Raw genomic sequence first — 22,532 nt, 5'->3', positions numbered from 1 at the left:
ACCCAGGGGATTACTACTTCCTTAAACTGCCACTTCCTCATGGGAGGAGCTGGAAGCCAACAGCAGGGGCTGGGACTCCAAGGGTAACCCTCCCTCCTCATCCTGAGCCCTTTCTGGCCCTTTGTTGGGACAGCTCAGGCTCAAGCCACGTTTTATGGCCTCATGAACTGTATCTGGAATGAAACTAGAATCACCACTCATCTAAAGCAGGCTGCCTCATGGTCTGATAATGCAGGCCAGGTGTGAATACTTGACATAGATACGTAGCTAAGGTTGAATAAATATTTATAAAATTAATATATTTGAAAAAAAAATAACCAAGTAAAATGAGGTTGAAGATGTTTAGAAATGCTTTATTTTTTCATTGGTTGACAACTAACTGATCATCTGAATGGTAACACTCACACTGTGCCCTGAAGTAAGACACATATTCTGCTCACAGGGAGAAAAGAGGCGAATTTCATTGATTTCATCTCTATGCTATTGCAAAAAAGAGCAAACCAGGCCAGTTTTAAATTTAACAAACAGAAACATTACTGGTGCTTATTATACCAACACATTTTTTTCATATTCAGAACTACCCCATGAAGGAGCATGAATCTCCTTCTCCAAGATGAGGAAGATGAGGCTCCAAGAGTATCTGAGATTAAATCACACATTCAGGAAGAGGCGCAGCCAGAACGAGAATCCAGATATTTCTTAAAAGCACATGGCTTAAATATTCGAAGAAAAAAAAAGTCTTCCATTACAAGTGTAATACTTGTTTATCAGTGTATTTGGAAGAGTAGTAGGAAGGAAGAAAATCAATTCTTGACTCTGACTCCCAGTGGTGGCAGCACCAACATCGTGGTCCTCTCAGTCTGGTCCTTTTGCTGTGTATATTTTTTAATGTGAGTGTGAACACATGGCATATCAAAATGGACTGATCAGTATTTTAAACATTATCATCTGATTTTAAAAGGAAAGTGCACGCGGTACAGAAAATGTGGAAAGGACTGAAATCCATAAAGGAAATTCCAGTCACCTGGAATCTCAGAAGCCAAAATGACCACAGTTAATATTTTCCTATATTTCCTTAGGTTTCTTATTTTTTTAATCGTTTTCTTTTTTACATAGTGAAGCTCATAATTTACAAGATTTTTAAGTAGAGCTAACAAAGGTCTACATACATAATGACAAAGAACTTGGTGACAGATTGTATTTGCCACTCAACTGATTCAGTGAGTTTTCAGGAAAAAATAATCTCTTAGGCTCCCTGTCTAATCACGTGGCCATCAAAAATGTGTAAGCCTGAAAGAGCCGGTGCTAAGTTTCTGCTAAAGCAAACCCGGACGTGGATTACCATGGGTTGTGCATCCATGTGAGTATTAATCACTTACATGATAAGAATACTCCATACATAAAGCTTTTAATACCATGTAAAAGCTCTTCCGGGAAGAGACAAGAGCTGTAGTCTGATGAAAAGGTTTTTAACCAGTGAAAAATACATACCATGGGACTTAAACATTCTGCACACTGAATTTTACATAAAAGAGGCTTAGTCAGAGGATAAGGCATCACTGACAATGGCTCAAGGATGTTCCAAATGGTGTAAGAGACTTGATCTTATCATTGTAAAATTCCAAAGAACTTATTATCAACACTAAAAACTTCCATTGTACATCAAGTAATAAACCTTCCTGACAGCTATTAAGGAAAAGCAGCACCGCAAGGTTACACACGTTACTGCAGGCAGAGAATAAGAGCAAAAGCGAACTCCAGTCGGAATGTTGGTCACGATCATACAGCTCCTCTTGATTTAAACACTCATGACACACTGAATGAACTGAAAGAGAGAAAGGTCCACGTTACCCTGCAACATCGCAACAAACTGTAGCTTCTTTTTAGGCTGTTGACGTTTTGTTTCTCTAATTTGAATTACGGATCAAGAGAGATCCCTTTCTAAAATAAGAGTACATGATGGGCAGAAAGGTTGGTTTTGTACAGGAAGCCATCCAATGTAAAGCCCAGTGAACTTCTCTTCTTACAGAAAGCAGATCTTACCTGAATGGATAAAGAATTATTGAAATTCCGAATATGTCAAGACTCTAGAAATGGCCATGGTAAAAGGAACCTACTCAGAACGAACAGCAGAGTTGATACTGCTCAATCACACGGGGTCTCCAAAGGACACAGTATTACCCCACCACTCACAGAGCACCTTTAACAGTTTATTCCCCTAAAATCTGCTTTATTAAAATAAATTCTGGCACGCAACTCTATGTATGCACAGAAACGGAAAACATGACCTTTCCTTGGCGATTCAGAAACCCAGGTTTAGTAGCATCAGTATTTTGCTGTGAAATGTTTGCTTCACTCTAAGGCCCGATAGGCTCAGCTTTTCTATCAATTTTCTTTGTCATTCTTCTGACACCAGGGAGGCACTGTGTGCTGCTACTGCCTGCAGCACTCCCACAAAGCCAAGCTGATTGTCCCTTTCAGGTAGAAGGGAACTGAGGATCAAGACATTTAAAATCTCTTATGGGGCCCATGGGAGGCCATAGCCCAAGCACTTCCCACTCCACCGGCCGCCTCTCCGTCTTTGGAAACAGGGACAGATTAGCACCAGAGACAGACGCTAATGCACGCTAATGAAAACATACCTTTAAGCATTAGAAATAAACACATTTACACACAAGTCTTTTTAAATGATCAGAAAGAACCGTGGCAGCTGCCGAACGGAAAGTATGTTCATCCTTGTAGTTTGTAACAGAGAAACCTTTTAAAGCATTCAGTTATCACAGTGATTTCCATTCTGAAGGTGTTTTTCTTATCAATCCATGGCTGAGCGGAAAAACAGAAAAACTAAACATCTCCCTAGCTTTGTTATCCAACTGCGGCCATCCAAGATGGCACCTGTCTACATTCACACTGGTTATGTTGCCTTGTCCAATCTCATTTAGTGTGGCTGCTCAGTAAATACATGTTTTAAACTATGACTGAAGTCTCTGTCTTATGTCCTCACTGAAGAACACAGATGTGTCAAGTACAGCTCTGAGCTGTTCAACTGAATTCCCAGGGACAGAGATACTTGTTCAATGAAGGCAAAAACAGACACAACATCTGCATGGTGTTTTCCAAGGACATTTCTGACTGAGATCTCCCAATAGCTCAGGGAAGAGGGCGTTACTACTTCCTCTCCTCAAACAGTCTTGGAGCAACGAGGAAACCTGCCTCTGTGATCCAGCCAGTGAGACCAGGTGGGCTTTGAACCAAGTCTTTCAATGCAAATCAAACAGTGGTCTATAAGTAAGACTAGTAATAAATGAAATTAATAAATTGTGAATGGTAACTCCTGATCATTTAAACCTTCATCACAGCATCCTTAAGATGCTTTTAATGGCTAACTTCAAAAGGGATGCCCAACTAGCATACATCTTATTCATCCACTAAGTTTTGAATTTACAGAGACTTACATCATCATATGGGAAATTCACAACACCTTGCTGAGCAGTATCCCGTCTTCGAAAGCTGTCTGTAAAACACCATAGTAAAATTTATGGTTATTTTTTAACACCTGAAGTCACAACAGGTAATTATTTTGCCACTGGGTTCAAACTGCAGTAACATCTGAGTTATAAAACTTGTAAAACCAGCCAACATAAACAAAAGCCCATAGCACAGAAGCCAACTATATGAATGTGAATGGATTTAATATACAACAAAGTAATGCAACAATACAGAAGTTATCCAATCATCTTTCTCATGTGGAGCTGGAAAAAAGCACCTTATCCCAAAGTCAGTAAAAGCCATGTGACTTCTGAGACCATTATTTAGTTGTAATGAAGACAATAGAATTTCAAACTTTTAAATAATATAGTGTTTAAGTAGGAAATAGATGGATGGAGTCCCTAATATGGCAAATGGGCTGTGATCAAATATTCCATCTGTCTGAGCTCTGTGCTACTGAAAAGGATGGACTTAAATAAAAATAACAAAAAAACTGCCCTCATGTTCTTGTTAGGATGCAAAAAAATTACAAACCCTGGGCGCCCGGGTGGCTCAGTGGGTTAAGTATCTGACTCTTAATCTCAGCTCAGGTCTTGATCTCAGGGTCATAAGTTTAAGCATTGCACTGGGCTCAACACACAGCATGTAGCCTTCTTTAGAAAAAAAAAAAAAAAAAGGAGAGAGAGAGAGAATAAGACTAAAGAGAGGAGTGGAACAAGAAAAATATGCAAAAGAAAGAGAAGAGGGAAGAGAAAAGTAGAGATTACAGATATACCCTATTTTAAGAAGTCCATATAGCTGAAACAGATGACCAATTTAAACAATTTCCAACAGGAGGAATTAGGAGAGAGAGCTATAAATGAGTATTTTCTCTCTTCAAATAGTTTACATTCTAGGGGAAATCACAGAATACCGCTCATATTCTGACCAAAAGTACATAAATTAGGTGTTCACACTTTGGAACATTTTTGTGAAATTTAGGTAAGGTTATTTTCAAAGCAACTTACCACGAATCTGAAAGGATTTCTTTCTTTTTTTTTTTTTTAAAGATTTTATTTATTTATTTGACAGAGAACACAAGTAGGCAGAGAGGCAGGCAGAGAGAGAGAGAGAGAAGCAGGCTCTGCACTGAGCAGAGAGCCCAATGCGGGGCTCGATCCTGGGACCCTGGGATCATGACCTGGGCTGAAGGCAGAGGCTTTAACCCACTGAGCCACCCAGGCGCTGAGCCACCCAGAGCAGGGAGCACAGTACCACACGGGGCTTGATCCCAGAATCCTGGGATCATGACCAGAGCAGAGGGCAGATGCTTAACCGACTTTTTTTTTCTGGGGGCAAAAAGAAAAAAAAAAAAACCCAACCATTATTCTGCTAGATACATTTAAATAGCAGTGTTTTAAAAAGCCCCTGAAGTTGGGGGGGAAAAAAAGAGAAGACTGCGGACAACAGAAGTTCAGAAACACTGGAAAATGAACCACAAACGGTGTCTTCCCAGCCCGAGGAGACAACACCACCTCAAGGAACACACCTGTCAAGGCTCGCAGTTTGACGCAGCAGGCGATGTAGTCATCGAAGGTGATCTTGCCATTGGTGCTGTAGCGTTTAGCAATGGAATTCACAGCCTGTGGACTCAACCGGAAGCCTGAGGAAGAAAACAGTTAAAGGATAACAAAAAGACCATTAAAAATAATCACAATTCTTTCAGCCTGGGAGTACTCACTTGAACTGTGAATATGTACTAGGAAATATGTATTAGGTGGTTAGTTAGGAATAGACACTGCTTCTAGACAACAGAAACAGCCTTCATGTAAAGTTTCAGAAGTGACAAAGCAATGTTTTGGGCCAGATGGCTGGAGCCGGCCGTACCCACCCATCGTGGTGAGAGCCTTCTGCAGCTCCTGCGGGTCCACCGTGCCGCTCCGGTCGCTGTCAAAACTGATGAAGTGTTGTCTCCAGCCGTTCAGCACAGCCCAGAGTTCTTTAAACTCATTGAAACCCATTGTGCCGGACATATCTCTCTGAACTGTCATCAAGGACTAGAGCCTCTTTAATTTGCAACATTTTCTAACGAATAAATCAAAGATCAAGGATACGTGAATTTAATGTTCTTCCTGCTAAAAAAGGTTAAAAATGTTGTATGTTTGTCTCAGTGTGATGTATGAAAAGATACTCTCGTGATATAATGAAAAGGGCCTGTGGAGAAAACCCTGAGGACGTATTTTCACTGTGGGAAGAGAATCTGTGTGATGTGATCACGGGAAAGGAAGGTGGCCACAGGTGAGCCACACATGAAAAGCAGTCTTGTTTCTGGAACTGGGCTGTACTTTCTGGGGTCCCGGGCTATGCTGCTGGGGTCTGGGGGGGGGGGGGGTCTTGGTCCTAACGTTCCCTTTTGATACAGTCTTTTCAGACCCAGGGTTTTCACTTCTAGGAAGATGAGATGGGACAGAAGGCGGCGCAGGGTCAGCGCCAGCTAAACCGAGTCTGATAGCTGTGATGTGAAAAATTCCACTGCTTGAAGGTCAGGTGTGAATCATACAGAGCAAACGATGACAGAGCAAAAAAGCTTCCCTGACCATCCCGATTTCTATACTTGGTCTCTTCTGAGGCTACCTTGAATTCCTGAATAACCAACATTCTGTTCACTAAGCTCCTTTCCTTTTTCACACCAAATTACATCTTATAAGCTAATGATTTCAGAAAACTTTTTTGTGGTCATTTGTCATCTTATGTTTACTGGGTATTAATTCTTGGATGAATTCTTTTAGGAAGAAATTTGGGGTGGTGGGTTAGGAAAAAACCCTCCAGACAGCAATCAAGGTAAAGGATACATCCAGCATTGACACCATAAGCCGACAAGTCTCCAGGTTAAAAGCTGTTAAATCAAGAAAAGTACACACATATTAATATGGTTTCAAAAATTCACATTACATTGCATACATTCAAATTAATTAGGGAAGTGACTATTTATATACTCTTACTTTTATAAGCTACTGAATTTATGTGGAACTAAATTACATGGAGCTTTGAAACAGGTTTTTTCCAGATAGAGGAGATTCCTTACAGAACCCAAATTTGATTTTTTTTTTTTTTAAGGTTTTATTAGGGAGAGAGAGAGAAAACACAAGCAGTGGGGAGGAGCAAAAGGAGAGGGAGAAATAGGCTCCCAGTAGAGCAGGGAGCACAGTACCAGACGGGGCTTGATCCCAGAATCCTGGGATCATGACCAGAGCAGAGGGCAGATGCTTAACCGACTGAGCCACCCAGGTGTCCCCCAAATTTGATTTTAACAACTTTAATAGAAATATTCTAGGGGCACCTGGGTAGCTCAGTGGGTTAAGCCTCTGCCTTCAGCTCAGGTCATGGTCTCAGGGTCCTGGGATCAAGCCCCGAATCGGGCTCTATCCTCAGTGGGGAGCCTGCTTCCTCCCCTCTCTGCCTTCCTCTGCCTACTTGTGACCTCTCTCTGTCAAATAAATAAATAAAATCTTAAAAAAAAAAAAAAAGAAATATTGTAAAAAAAAAAGTATTGTATTGTATTGTACAGTTAATATTTTTAGGTATTTGAAGTTGGTGGGGAATGTTAAATATCTAAAATTTGCTTCAAAAGAAAAAAGCCAGATTAACAGATGAACTAAAAATGGCAACACACAGTTAACTGTTAAGTTGGGTGGCAGGTGCGTGGTACCCTGCATCATCATCTCTGGTCTTGGATATGCATAACATTTTCTATGATAGAGTCTTTTTAAAGTTTTATATACCTTCTTGCCTGAAACTGAAATATACTGAGATCAATTCACTATGGTGAGGGAAGGCAGGGCTACTCCGTTCCTGCTCCTAACAGACTATAAATAGCTGGTTTTGCTAGTTCTATTTCATTAGTTCATTTATCTTTCTTTCCCCTTACTATCATGCACTGAATGGTAACCTCCTGCCTCGAAGAGCTTCTGACCTGTTTTTACACACAATAAGTTTATATATGAAACCAGATAAATACACTTGCCAGAACTGTGTTCAGTAAGAGCACTCTCTTGGGTTAAGATACAATGACCAATTCAGGGACAGCCACTGTTCAGAAGCCTTCTGAGTTTATGTACAACTTGAGCATATTCTGAGAGAATTTCTATAGCTCACTTAGAAAACAAAAATAGAAAATACACTTATTGGCTAATGGGTCTACTGATGATCTACCTAAGCATTAGCAAATTACACAGAAAGAATTCCTTGCATCTTACATTGTGTTCATGGGAACCAATGACTGGAGAAATACACAGGTACAGAGAAGCTGTCAGCTATAGAAGGCAGAAGTGACAAGGGTCAGTGGGCCAAGCTGGCATAAATTCTGCAAGTGTGAAAAGGCACATAGAACAATTTTACAGCTCTTATTAGCTTCATTTTTATCTCCAACCAAACTGAATTTATTTATTTATTTATTTAAAGATTTTATTTACTTAACAGACAGAGATCACAAGTAGGCAGAGAGGCAGAGAGAGGAGGAGGAAGCAGGCTCCCTGCGGAGCAGAGAGCCCGATGCGGGGCTCGTTCCCAGGACCCTGGGATCATGACCTGAGCTGAAGGCAGAGGCTTTAACCCACTGAGCCACCCAGGCACCCCCAAACTGAATTTAAAACACATCTGAGCTTATTACTGTAATGTCTCCAAATAGTACAAACTATAGATTTTCCCCCCTCTCTCTTTTTTTATTTGACATAGAGAGACAGTGAGAAGCGCACACAAGCAGGGGGAGGGGGAGTGGGAGAGGGAGAAGTAGGCTTCCCACTAACAGGGAGCCACATGCGGGGCTCAATCCCAGGGCCCCAGGATCATGACCTGAGTCTGAGGCAGACGCTTAATGACTGAGCCACCCAGGCTCCCAGGTTTTCCACTTTTAAAAGATTCCTGTGTTTGGCATATCCTGGAATCTGAAATAAAAGGTGGGGAACTATTTCTCTTTTGGCCTTGCAGAACTCCACCTAATCCATAGATACAGTTCTCTGAAGTGACAGGAGGCAACACTTTTCCACACTTTTGGGAAAGAGTTTGTTGGTTCTTCATTCTGACTTCTAAGTTGTGTGGAGGTATGAAGCCTCTTCAAGCTAGACCAATGGTTCTTAGCCCTGGGTACTTATCAGAATCACCTGGAGGCTTTCAAAGATCCTGATACCGGGGCTGCACCTCAAACAACTTTTTTTCCAGGATTAGTGAGATATAATTGACAAATAATGTTGTGTAAGTTTAAGGTATACAATGTAAAGATTTGATATATGTATATACTGCAAAATGGTAACTACAATGAGGTTAGTTAACACATCCATCACCTCACATAGTTAACTTTTTCATGTGTGTGATGAGAACTTTTAAGATTGACTCTCTTAGCCATTTTAAAGTATACAATACAGTATTATGTACAGTCATAACCACAGAATTAAATCAAAATACCTAAGCATGGAACCCAGGCAATTTTTTTTTTAAAGCTTCTCAATGGTTCCAGTGAGCAGCCAAGGCTGAGACCACCATTCTTCTGAGTGAGAGTTCTGAACCAGCCGTGTTAGTGTCATCTAGGAGCTTTTAGAACAGCATAATCTCAGCCCTTAACCTACACCAACAAAATCAGAATCTGCAGTTTAATATGCTCCTCAGGTGATTTATAGTCACATAAAAACAGCTGGTCAGGGCACCTGGGTGGCTCAGTCATTAAGTGTCTGCCTTCAGCTCAGGTCATGGTCCCAGGGTCTTGGGATCGAGCCCCGCATCGGGCTCCCTGCTCAGCAGGAAGCCTGCTTCTCCCTCTCCCATTGCTTGTGTTCCCTCTTTCGCTGTGTCTCTCTTCATCAAATAAATAAATAAAATCTAACCCCCCCCCCCAAACAACAACAACCAAAAATAGCTGGTCAACCTGGACGACCATCATCTGGAAGCCAGTTAGAGATGCATTTCTCAGGTCTCCCCTCACATCTTCTGAATGAAGAACTGTAGGACAGGGCTCAGCTACCCAGTGATGCTGACACAACTTTAGTTTAAGAACCAGTGCTCTACAGGGCCTGGGGCGCCTGGGTGGCTCAGTGGGTTAAGCTGCTGCCTTCGGCTCAGGTCATGATCTCAGGGTCCTGGGATCGAGTCCCGCATCGGGCTCTCTGCTCAGCAGGGAGCCTGCTTCCCTCTCTCTCTCTGCTTGCCTCTCTGCCTACTTGTGATTTCTCTCTGTCAAATAAATAAATAAAATCTTAAAAAAAAAAAAAAAAAAAAAGAACCAGTGCTCTACAGGGCCCAATAACCACTAAGTAGACCCAACTGTTTGACTTTAAATCAAGGATTTTGAGGGGCTGTGAAGCAAACACCTTCCCTGTGTCCCAGGGCTATGAATGGCACCATTGACAGTGACATTAGGAAGCCCAGCTATCTGGTCATCATTTGCGAGAAGGATTTAAAAGGGAAGGAATGAGATGCGCAGTAAATAAAAGTGAATGAACAGAAAATTCACCATTCCACATAGTTCTAATGAACTAGAACAGCGATGTCTAGTAAGTTTGGGTAGGGAAAAACTCTTGCTCAATTTTAGCTGAAAATTTTCACCCCAGGAATTGCTTTTATTAATGCTAATTCTATTTCCAATAATTTCAAAAGAATCTTTGTTGTAGGGGCACCTGGGTGGTTCAGTGGGTTAAGCCACTGCCTTCGGCTAAGGTCATGATCTCAGAACCCTGGGATCGAACCCCACATTGGGCTCTCTGCTCAGCGGGGAGCCTGCTTCCTCCCCTCTCTCTGCCTATTTGTGATCTCTCTGTCAAATAAATAAATAAATAAAATCTTTAAAAATAAAAAAAGGATCTTTGCTGTAATTTTACTTTTACTCTCTCCCTTCTGTTCATTCTGTTAGAATGCTTCATACATCTTTTCTTCTGGTAGAAATCCACAATGTAATGGACCCAGCAGGAAAACCCTACCTTTAGTTCTTTCTCTCAACCTTACCACAGAGTAGCAACTACACTGAAGGGAAAAAAAGAAGCTGAATCATTGTCTTACAGTCTTGAGCAACTTCTCTTACCAACCCTATCTCTGGGTATGACTGCTTCCTTTTAGCCTGCAGAAGCCCCCTGTAGGTACTAATATCCCTCTGCCCCTCACCTCACCTGCATCTGTGTTTTTTGGTTTAGAAGCTGGGTTTAAAAAACACCAATGGCTGTGTATCTTTTGCATTATAAACCTCACAAGCAGGATGGTTCAGTGGTTCCTTACAGGCTCCACAACTAGATGACAGTAAGCAAATAAACTCAATCACATGGTTCTGATGATTCAGGAAATGTCTTCCCTAGAACGCCATGATCCAAGACCATCACTAACCATGATTTCCTCATAGGAAATGTTTAAAACAACTATTCTCCAAGGATATACAACCCATTTGTTAGTAAGATTTTAAAGCCTGCCACACCTCTTCTACCAAAAGCATATAGAAGAATAGTTTATGTTGGGACATAGCTCATTCTCATAAACCCTGTAATTAAACCAGGATTCTTTGTTCACTAGCCCAGACTGCTTGAGGTGGTTAACAATGAACAATATAAATGTATTTCCTACAAGAAGAAAAAAAAAAATCCCCTTTCTAGAAAGTGCTTCTTTTTTAAAGGACCAGATTAAATGAGAAATGCAAAAAGTTCCTCTTTCATATTAATTTCTCCAACTAGAAAATATTAATAGGATACTGAGGTCACATAAAAGAAAGGATGATTGAAATAGAAATGCAATTATTATAAAACAGAGAGTCCTCCAATAAATATGCCATATTGAACAGTTTAAAAATGCCACTGTAAACCTTCTGGTGTCACTTCTAGTTTGAGCATTTTAATCCACAGTTTACTGACAGCGAAGGCTTCACTTCGATGTTCTGTCTCAATTAACCACTGGCAAAGTTGGCAAGTCACTCTTCTCTACCTTGCGTGTTTGTCATGGTCAAGATCTGATTTGAAACGAAGAAGCATGTGGTAGTGTGGGGGACAATGAGAGAGCCCTGTCTGGATGCAGCCCCTCTGCAACTCAAAGCAAAGAGCTCTTTCAAAAGGCAGGAAGGTGGTGTAAGCACGGGATTACAAGGCAGCAGATCCAGGTTCTGAGGAACTGAGGAGAAGGAGAAGGAAGACTAGTATGAAGAGTTTAGAAATTAGGAAGGGCACTTCTGACTCAGCCTACACAGGTTCTCTGAAGTGAAAAGAGAGATGAAGACAGACCCAGGGGGGCGGGGTGTCACAAGGAGCATTCACCTGGCCAGCAGCCGACTCAGAGAGCAGAAGTGCAAACTGGCTCCCTGAGGACCAGGGGTAGGAGGGGGGACAGGACCAGCCACTCAGAACTAGACCTGGGGCAGGTCACTCAGGGACCAGCTGCATAGGACCAGCCACCCCAAACCCTAAGTGCCATGAGGCTCAGGACAGAGAAAACTTTGGGGAAACAGCCATAAATGTGAGCTCCTGTCATTGATGACACTGGACCTGGAGGATTTCATTTCAGCACCTTACCTCATCATCTGCGAAGGAGGCCATGGAGACTGTCTCATGGCTTCCAAGGGTTCCCAATCCAAGAGACCCACTAACTGCCAGGCAGGTAGTATAGAATGACTTATTAACAACTGTGTTCAAATCAACATATATAGTTTTTTAAGATTTTATTTATTTGACAGAGAGAAATGACAAGTAGGCAGAGAGGCAGGCAGAGAGAGAGGAGGAAGCAGGCTCCCTGCTGAGCACAGAGCCCAATGCAGGGCTCGATCCCAAGACCCTGAGATCATGACCTGAACTGAAGGCAGAAGCTTTAACCCACTGAGCCACCCAGGCACCCCCAAAGCAACATATTTGATAATAAACAGTTGAAATTAGCTTTGGCAATTCTAATTTTTGATAGATCAGAAAAGCCCAGTGTCATTGAAGGCTATCATCAGTAAGTAACAGTTAAAATATGAAACACAAGAGTACTTCTAGAGAAACTCTGGGACTGTCAACTCACGTTTGTATCCTCCAGCAATGCCTGACTGGGTCAGGCATCTCTGCAATTCATCAGCATCTATTTGCCCATCCTTTTGGGGGGAAAAAATTGGAAGAGGAATTATAATAGTGATTTGTACCTTCTAGTGCTCTACTTTAAGTATATTATTTCAGCAATAATGACCAAGAAAATGAGCATTTTCATGCATGAGATTTTTTTAAAGGAATACCTTCCAAAAAGAGGCATTCCTTTCCTGATTCTACTTTCAAAAATAATTTAATGATGAAAGAAAGACAAAATTGTTAAGTCCTCTCCCACAAATGCACAATTAGGGCCTTAAACAAAAAATACATTTCTTGATGCATAAGTAAAGTCGGCATTCAATTTCAGACTTGGATGAAACAAAGAGAGGCCTTCATGATCCCCTTGGCTTATGATGCGGAGAATGGTTTTCCAGAACCACAATTAAATCTGGAAGACACAGGTTCCCAGGGCTTATTGATTGTCTGACCAAGTTCAGAACCAGACAGATGTTATATTTAGAGATTTAAAAATAAAATACCCAAATCCTTAAGTCCTCCTGTATAGTAAATTCTAAGTGAGGAGCAGGATCAATAATTTTAAAGACAATGGATACGCTGATATAGGCCAGGGCCGCTGCAAGCTAAGCAGGTGGGGTCACTTACAGGGCGGGAGGCAAGGCAATCTAAGAACTCAAGTCTTGAGCTTTGCCCTGTCTTGTGGTTTCAAAGATACAGATCATTAACAGATGAAGCAGATACTTTAAGGGAATTTAGACTCAATTTTCCACTCAATTTCTTGAACTATATTTCTTAGAATCTATTCTGAAAGGCGGTCTTGGGTTTTTATCCCAGAATACTGGCTATTATCTTCATATGGAGATTGTGTTATTTCTTTCTTTTCATCAACACAAAGCTAAGTGGCATTCCTAAGGGCCAACATCCCTTCTGGGTAGCTCTGGGTTATACCAGCAGTGTATTTACCATACACAGTGGCCTGGGGAGCTAGGGAAGCATTCTCCCTCAATGTACACCACCATCTGTCCTACAACTCAAGGTAGAGAATTTAAAGTTCTCCGGGAGGGAGCCAACCTTCATTCTCTCTCGGTCACCAGACCACCACACCTTACAAGGTCATAAGAAGAGCTGACCTAAAATAGCACCAGCATCAAAGAGAAACTGTTCACAAGATTAACTTCCTGTTACTAAAGGAGTAGTAACTTTCCTATTTTGAAGTTGGTAAGTATGTAACGTTAAGTACCTATTTCCTAGGGGTAACTGATAACAGTCAACTTCAAACTAAAGAAAGTGTCCTTTAGAATCTGACCACGTAATTACTGGTACGTCTCTTTAAGGTGTACAAACAAGGGTTTAGTGTTCACCAGAGCTGGAATTTCTTCTCTGGAAACCACCTCAGACTCCAACAATTCAGAGTTCTAAAAACATCTTTCTACTCTACATATCTTCACGGTACACTTACAGCCCCCGATTCCTATTCAATCAGACTCTAATTCAATCACAAATTTATCTGTCAAGTGAACGAACAGAAATACAGGTAACAGTCCTAATTTGTTCTGAATATTCAGAGATAAGTAACCAAATATACATTTCCTTCTCGCTTTTTTCTTTTACAGAAGCAAAGGGATTCTCTTCCAGAGGAAAAGTTCTTTTTTCCACCCCACTCTAGCAATGCCTTATACAAACGTAGACTCTGACAATGCTTTAATATTAAGGGGAAAAGCTAACCTGTCCAGCTACAGCGGCAAAGTAGCCATAGAGCGGATCCTGAGTCTGTCCGGGAAACGTAGGTCCTCCGGGAGCTCCTCCATACTGTAAAACAACAAACACAAAACCATCATTCCCGCTGAATACAGTTTTTCTCTCTCACCACTGAATGCTTTTGTGGAAAGCCTGGCAACTGCCCGCCGTTCAAACGGATGGATCACCACCTCACCACCCGGCACGCTTTAATTGCAATTATTCTCACCCCAGCAGAATTTAAAAACTGGCAGCTTGGACCAAAATGAGTTGTCCTGGAAGTGACACCTGCAGAAGTGAAGCAACTTTAAAAATCCCTATTAGCCTGCAGGTGACTGATTAAATGTAACCCAGGCAAGCAGCTTAAGGGCAGGGCTCAGAATTGTTCTTTCACTTTCCTAGCATTTATGGTATTTTTCAAAGCGTTCTGAGACAGGTGTAGCCCAGGCCAGGCTTACGTGTCTCGGTTGGACTATCTCGCGGCGAGCACCTGGGCGGGGGACGCGGCGAAGGAACACTCCGTCTCGGAAACAGTTCCCACGACGACGCGCATCCCCGGCGCCGCGCGAGGTGGTCTCCCCCCCCCCCCCCCCCCGAGGGCTTCTCCCCACCTCCACGCCCACCCTCGCCTCCCTGCCGTCTTTCCCCGACTTTTTTTTTTTCTCTGCTTTTAAAGAGGGGAGGGAGGTGGATGCCCCGACCATCCGACATTAAAATGGCTGTTGCTCTCCGGGGAAACCGGGAGGGAGAGAGGAAGCCAATACCCAATTCGCACAATTTCACGCCGCGCACCCCAGGCACAGGGTGGGCTTCTTGGGTCCAAATCCACCCGCGTCTTGAACCCAAGCAGCCACCCGCAAGGTGAAGGGTCGGGGAGAAGGAGGGAACCCGAGGATGAGGCGGAAGGGCAGGGGCCTGGGGGGAGGCGCCCGGGGTGTCGCCTCGGAGAAGCGGCCCAGTGCGGCCTCTCGGCGTCTACGATGTAACAGGGTCGTGCCCGGGCCGCGAGCCCGCGTGGGTTGCACTTACCCCGCCTGGGTAGTACCCGCCGCCGGCGCCAGGGTGCCCCGGGTACGCCATGGTGCAGACTGCGCCGCCGCCGCCGCCCTCGCCCTCCCGCCGGGGCCGCCCTGGAGCGCACCACGCGGGCGGCGGGGGACGCGCGCCCGAGCCGCCCCCAGCACCGCGCTGCGCTCGCGCCTCGGCCCCCTGCGTGCGCACCGCGCGCCCCTGCGCCTTCGGGGCTCAGGTCGTGCGCAAGCGGCGCTCCGCAAGCGCCTGAGACCCGCGACGCCGTGCTCGCCGGCGCCTGTCCTCCCCGCGGCGCGAATGGCACATTCCAACACCAGTACGGTGCCCGGGGGATTCTTTATTTCTTCCTACTCCGGCTCTATTTTGATACTTTGAAACATTTTAGACAAACTTTATTAGTCGGGGCTGCCGGGCTCTAAGCCGGGTACGGTTTTGTGAGGAACGGGCTGAATGCAGTGGGGCCGCTCTTAGATGCCTGTGAGGGAAGGAGGCGCTGAAAAATCAAAATATGAAAACGCCCTTGGAAAACAGGAATAAACTTCAGGAACTGCGTGCGGAAGAGCGTTTGGCTTGCGGTTGCACATTTCACTGAACGGCACCCGGGGTGTTTCCTTGCTAGGGGACACGGTCAGGTCCTGGTTGAGCTGGGCGTGACAGGGCTTGGGGAGGACAGAGGGCAGTGACTGGCAGGGCAACCCCGCCCAGGTTCTTAGAAAATGAGTTGTCTGAATTACTTCGATGATTCAGGCAAAACAGTGGCTCGCTCCAAAATTACTCAGCTCCTTTTTTTTTTTTAAAGATTTTATTTCTTTATCTGACAGAGAGAGAGAGAGGGAAGCAGGCCCCGCCGAGCAGAGAGCCAGATGTGGGGCTCAATTCCAGGACCCTGAGATCATGACCTGCGCCAAAGGCAGAGGCTTAACCCACTGAGCCACCCAGGCGCCCCTCAGCTACTTTTTACACCCGAAAAGTTTAGAGCTAAGAGTGTGCTGGTGAGTATTTACTCCGGAAGCTGAGAGGTTACAACTATTCCCTTAGGTAGATCCAGAAAGTGGTTCTCGTCATTTTTTTCCCCTGGTTGAACCGCCTGATGAGAGCAATTGAGGAGTGAGATTTTCGTTTGGTTTTATTTCTTGTCATTTTAGTCACAAAGGATTTTTTTTTGTCCTGAATTTTATCGTTTTAAGAAATTCACTGAGGAGCAGCATTCACGGTATTTGATCTGGCGGTTGCGCAGAAAAATTGAGACTCATCAACATTTAACAAATATTGGAGACCTGCAGAGTATAGTGAAGTTCGCCATGGGGAACAGGTTTCCTCCAGTCTGAGTTCCTGGGCTGTGTTCCCGCTAAGGTCTTGTTTTTCTCTTAGGCACTAACTGCTTTCCAAGTCCTAATTTTGGGTAATGGGACTCCAAAAACCAAAGTCCTGAATTGTGAGAATAATTTTAGTAGTCCCTGTTGTTACATATCAAATATACTATAGATTACCCGTTTTATGTTTGATTTAGGAAGTAGATTACTGTTTTCAAATACCAAAGCAATTTTATGAGTCTTTTGACCTCTGAGGGTTGTTTCTGTTTATTTTTTCTTTTTCATGGTAAGAACAATAGACACGAGATCAGCCCTCTGAACAAATTTTAAGAGTATAATGCTGTATTTTTGACTATATATACAGTGTGGTACAGCAGGTCTCTGTGACTTTTCATCTTGCATGACTGAAAATCTATACCCGTTGAACATCTACTCCCCATTTCCTCCTCCCTCCAGACCCTGGCAACCAGTATTCTACTTTGTGTTTCTATGAGCTTGATTACTTCAGAGACCTCGTATAATTATAATAATATAGTATTTGTCTTTTTGTGATTGCTTATTTTACTTGGCATAATGTCCTTGAAGATATGTTGTAGCATGCGATGAGATTTCCTTCTTAAACTGGATAAAATTCTGTTGCATGTATATACCATATTTTTTTTTTAAAGATTTTATTTATTTATTTGACAGAGAGAGAGTGAGAGCAGGAACATAAGCAGGGAAAGTGGGAGTGGGAGAAGGAGAAGCAGGCCTCCACTGAGCAAGGAGCCCGATGTGTGGCTCCATCCCAGGACCCTGGGATCACGACCTGGGTCGAAGGCACATGCTCAATGACTGAGCCATCCAGGCGCCCCCATATGCCACATTTTTAATCCATTCATTCATAGATGGACATTTGGGGTGCTTCTGCACCTTGATTCTTGTGAATAACACTCTGATGAACATGGCTGTATAAATAGCTCTTTGAGATCTCATTTTTAGTTCTTTTGCATATATGCCCAGAAGTGGGACTGCTGGATCATATGGTAATTTTATTTCAAATTTAAATTAATTTAATTGAGAAATCATGGTGGCTACACCGTTTTGCATTCCCACCAACAATGTGCAAGAATTCCAGTTTTCCCCTATGCTTACCAACATTTATTGTCTGGTTTTTGTTTTTTTGTTGTTTTGTTTTTTTTTTTTTTTTTTGGTAATGGTCACCCTGACAGGTGTGAGGTGATATCTCAGTGTAGTTTTGATTTGCATTTCCTGATAGTTAATAACATTGAGCATTTTTTCATATACACTTTGGCCATTTGTACATCTTCTTTGGAGAAATATTTAATTCTTTAGCCCATTAAATGTTATAAAATTTCTATTCCAGTATAAATTAGTTTACATTAGTGTCAGGTGTACAATACAGTGATTCCAAATAATGTACATTACTCACTGCTCATCACGATAAGTGTACCCTTCATCCCCTTCACCTCTTTCAGTCACCCTCCATACCCACCCACCCACCTCCCCTCTGGTAACCATCAGTTTCTTCTCTATACTGAAGACTCTGTGTTTTTGGTTTGTCTCTTTTTTTCTTTGTTCATTTGTTTTGTTTCTTAAATTCCACATATGAGTGAAATCAGATGGTATTTGTCTTTCTCTGACTGACTTATTTTGCTTGGCATAAGACTCTGTATCTCCATCCGTGTCATTGTAAATGGCAAGATTTCATTCTCTTTTATGGATGTGTAATATTCCACTGTATATCTATATCTCATTCCTTCTTCATCCATTCATCCTTCTCTGGGCACTTGGGTGGCTTCCCTAACTTGGCTATCATAAATAATGCTGCAGTAAACAAAGGGGTACAAATATCTTTTCCAAATTAGGGTTTTTGTATTCTTTGGATAAATACCCAGTAGTGGAGATATTGAATCAAATAGGAATTCTGTTCTTAATTTTTTGAGGAAACTCATATTCTTTCTCACAGTGGCTGTGCCAGTTTGCATTCCCACCAACAGTGCAAGAGGGGTCCTTTTTCTCCACATCCTTACTAACAGTTGTTGTTTCTTGTGTTTTTGTTTTTCTTCTGAGAGGGAGAGTGACCACGTGCAAGCAGGGGAGGAGGAGGAGCAGAGGGAGAGGGAGAATCTTAATTTAAGCATGAAGCCCAACACAGAACTTGATTTCATGACCTTGAGATCATGAGCTGAACTGAAATCAAGAATCGGACACTTAGCCAACTGAGCCACTCAGGTGCCCCTCTTTCTTCTGTTTTTGATTTTGGAAATTCTGACAGGTGTGACATGATATCTCATTGTGGTTTTAATTTACATTTCCCTGATGATCAGTGATGTTGAGAATCTTTTCATGTTTCTTTTGGCTTCTCTGCCCATTTAAAAATTGACTTATTATTTTTTTGCCATCAAGTTGTAGGAGTTCCTTATATATTTTTCAGACTAGCCCCTTATTAGGTATATGGTTTGCAATATTTTTTCTCCCATTCCATGGTTTGCCTTTCCATTCTCTTTGCTGTGCAGAAGCTTTTTAGTATGATGTAGCCCTACTTGTTTATTTTTGTTTTTGTTGCCTATGTCTTTGGTGTCATAGCCCTCAAGTCATTGCCAAGACCATGTCATAAAGATTTTCACCTATGTTTTCTTCTAGGAGTTTTATAGTTTTCAGTTTTACATAAGTCTAATCCATTTTTTTAAAAAGTCTAATCCATTTTAAGTTGATTTTTATGTATAGTATAAGTATTTTATGTATAGTATTTTTATGTGTAGTATAATAAAATTGGACTTTTTAAGTATAAGAGTCCAAGTTTATTCTTCTGTGTGGGGATATCTGGTTTTCCAAACACCATTTGTTGAAGGGACCATCCTTTCTCAGTTGTGTATTTTTGGCATTCTCGTGGCAGATCAAGTGATTGTATAGGCATGGATTTATTTGGTGACACTCTATTCTGTTACTTGACCTCTGCTTTGAAGTCTGTTTCTTCAGAAAGAGGTAACTGACTATAAGAATAGATAGGAGCACTGAACTCAAAGTTGAATGTAAGCTCTCTCAAAGATCAAGTTTGAAAGAGCATATAGTATGTGAAATATTTGTAAGTATGCATAATGAGTTTTCTGGATAAGCAACTATGCTAATTGTCATTTCATTTGTCTCTAGACATCTTCCTACTACTCTACTGCTAAAGAATTAAATTTAATGAAGTGCTACAGGTGAAATTCTTACCACTATTGTTAACAAATTGGTAAGCTGCTTCTGCTTTCGTTTATGAAAAAAATTGTGGCAACTAATAATAACACCAGTAATTAATACGCACCAGACCCTCTTCTAAGCACTTTACATATTCGCTTAATCCTTATAGAATGCCATGAAATAGTTGGTATTATTATCCACATCATACAGTTGAGGAAACAGTTGAGAGAATTTGCCCAAGCGGAAGAAACACAGAGCTGAGCGAGGCTGCCAGGCCATCTTGGCTCTGAATTCTGTGCTCCACACTAGAGGACAGCAACCTTTGTCAAGGGCCATTTAGTAAACATAATGGGCTTTTTGGGCCATATAGTCTCTGTGTCCACTACTCAATTCTGCCATTGTAACATGTGAGCTTCCGTAGACAATGCACAAATGAATGGGTGTGTGTCAATGCAATGTCATTTTCAGAGAGTGAAATTTGAATTTCATATAATTTTCATGTATCATGAAATGTTAGTCTTCATTTTATTTTTTTTTTCAAAAAATACTCTTAAAGTATGTACATACATTCTTAACTCCCTGTTATATAAAAACAGGAAATGGGCCAGATTTGGCCCTTGGGTAGTAGTTTGACAACCACTGCTGAAAACCCCTCTAGGAGTCTGGCTCTGACTAGGAGAATAGCACCTTAGCAAACGATTTGCTGCTTTTAAGATAGAGCTATGGGTAGCAGTGGCTGAGTCGCACTGAGGAGTGGCTGAGTTGCACTGGGATAGGATGCGATGTATAAAGTGGCTTCTTCAGAGTCTTCCCTGGAGTTCAGTAAAAGGACCAAAAGGAACACTGAAACCCCAACTTGTCAGGCTCACTCTGTGCAGTAGTAGCTAGCGGGCCTGTTCAAGGACAAAAATGGATGCAAAACCAGCTTTTAAATGTTTATCCATGTAACATGAGTTCCTTTATTCATAGGCTGAGAATGTCAAATCCCCCCCAAAATCAGGAAAAATTACTCAATAGGAACTCCACAAAAATAGAAGTGAATAAAGGAAATTTACTTTTATGGCTTTGACACTCAGTCCAAAGGAAGGTGGAGAGAGAAATAAGCAACTTTTTGAAGTTCTTGACAAATCTTGTACTAGATACTTCCTTCTGGTATTGCACTTAGGGAACATCACCTTCAGGAGGAGATGCAATTACCACATTTTATAGACAGGGAAATTGAGGCATAAGTACCTTTCCCAAGGTTACATACCATGTATCTGACCTCTGATCTACCTAACTCAAAATCATGGGCATTGAAAGATACAAAAAATAACAAAGATATTAAACCAAACACACAATTTTTTCCCTCATTGTACTGCTTCCTGAGGAATTAAGACAGAGTAGGAAATGTGGGGAAAGAATTTTTAGAGGTAGAAAACCCCTCCAGGGCGCCTGGCTGCCTCAGTGGGTTAAAGCCTCTGCTTTTGGCTCAGGTCATGATCCCAGGGTCCTGGGATGGAGCCCCACATCGGGCTCTCTGCTCAGCAGGGAGCCTGCTTCCTCCTCTCTCTCTTTGCCTGCCTCTCTGCCTACTTGTGATCTCTGTCTGTCAAATAAATAAATAAAATCTTAAAAAAAGAAAGAAAGAAAGAATGAGAGAAAGAAAAGAAAACCCCTCCAAAGGATCTAAGTGTCAGCCTTGGGCACGACTGCCAAAATCATCAGAGTGATGCTTGCTTATTTCCTTCGTTTCTAAATATAACCTGGAGAAATCAAGTCTGTTCTTTGTGTCTACTTTGCTTTTGAATTTGATAAAAACTTCAGTGGAATAAGAACTCATCCTTATACCTTTAAATCACAGAGTCCTAGATATAGACATCGCAACCCCAAGCTATTTAGAGAAACTCAGAACACCCAAGCTCTATAGTTAGAAGAGGGTTCCTGGGGGTCTGGGTGGTTCAGTCAGTTGAGCTCCCAACTTGATTTCGATTCAGGTTATGATCTCGGGAGCCCTGAGTTGGGCTCCATGCTGCACAGGGAGTCTGCTTGGGATTCTCTCTCTCCCTCTGCCCCACTCCCTGCTCATGCTCTCTCTCTCTCTAAAAATACATAAATACATTTTTTTTTTTTTAAAAAGAGGGGTTTCTAACTGCTATGGGTTGTGTGGGGAACTAGAATACTGTTATTTGTCTCAATTTCCTAAGTGCATGTACTACTAAGAAATGTACTAAGAGCAAAAGACTGTGGGAATTAGAGCCATACCAAAATGGTTGAGGGGAGCGGCAGAGCATGGGTTAGGGAGAGAGCTATGTGAGGTTAATAGATAGGATGTAGTCATCTTGGCAAGTTACTGCAATCACAGATACCGTTGCCATCATCTTCTCCGGTCATCCTGTTTCATGAAAAAGATGAAGGGGCAGGGGAAGTTGGGAAAAGGTTAATGACTGGCCCAAGATCTTGAAGGCCCAACCTTAGCCTGATGTAACTATTTCACTCTTTCCAATTAAATTGTGGCATTATCTGAAAATGCTTCTCAGAGAGGATCTCATTCTTTTGTGGCATACCCTCCCCAATGCATCTTTATGCTATTTTTTTTTTAAAGATTTTATTTATTTATTTGATAGGCAGAGATCACAAGTAGGCAGAGAGGCAGGCAGAGAGAGAGAGGAGGAAGCAGGCTCCCTGCGGAGCAGAGAGCCCGATGTGGGGCTCCATCCCAGGACTCTGGGATCATGACCTGAGTTGAAGGCAGAGGCTTTAACCCACTGAGCCACCCAGA

General features: G+C 42.3%; 1 protein-coding gene and 1 long non-coding RNA gene across 2 annotated transcripts in view; one reads left to right on the top strand and one right to left on the bottom strand.

The window, feature by feature from the left end:
* Window positions 1-327: 327 nt before the first annotated feature.
* On the bottom strand, window positions 328-15,379 carry SRI (sorcin). Its single transcript, XM_059396913.1, has 8 exons — window positions 15,270-15,379; window positions 14,229-14,312; window positions 12,484-12,553; window positions 6,321-6,364; window positions 5,360-5,507; window positions 5,018-5,131; window positions 3,456-3,514; window positions 328-1,825 (listed from the first exon to the last, which is right to left on the bottom strand). Exons 1-8 carry the CDS (start codon window positions 15,318-15,320, stop codon window positions 1,799-1,801), a joined length of 597 nt encoding a protein of 198 aa, XP_059252896.1. The 5' UTR covers window positions 15,321-15,379; the 3' UTR covers window positions 328-1,798.
* Window positions 15,380-18,721: 3,342 nt separating this feature from the next.
* Window positions 18,722-22,532, top strand: part of LOC132015971 (uncharacterized) — a 5,005-nt gene continuing 1,194 nt past the window's right edge. Inside the window, exons 1-2 of the long non-coding RNA XR_009403842.1 lie at window positions 18,722-18,820; window positions 19,739-19,823. This is a non-coding gene — a long non-coding RNA (uncharacterized LOC132015971). The remainder of the gene's footprint in view (window positions 18,821-19,738; window positions 19,824-22,532) is intronic.

This window comes from Mustela nigripes, chromosome 4, assembly GCF_022355385.1.
Source record: "Mustela nigripes isolate SB6536 chromosome 4, MUSNIG.SB6536, whole genome shotgun sequence".
In the NCBI taxonomy this organism is placed as follows: domain Eukaryota; kingdom Metazoa; phylum Chordata; class Mammalia; order Carnivora; family Mustelidae; genus Mustela; species Mustela nigripes.
This window is presented reverse-complemented; position numbering and strand designations above follow the sequence as displayed.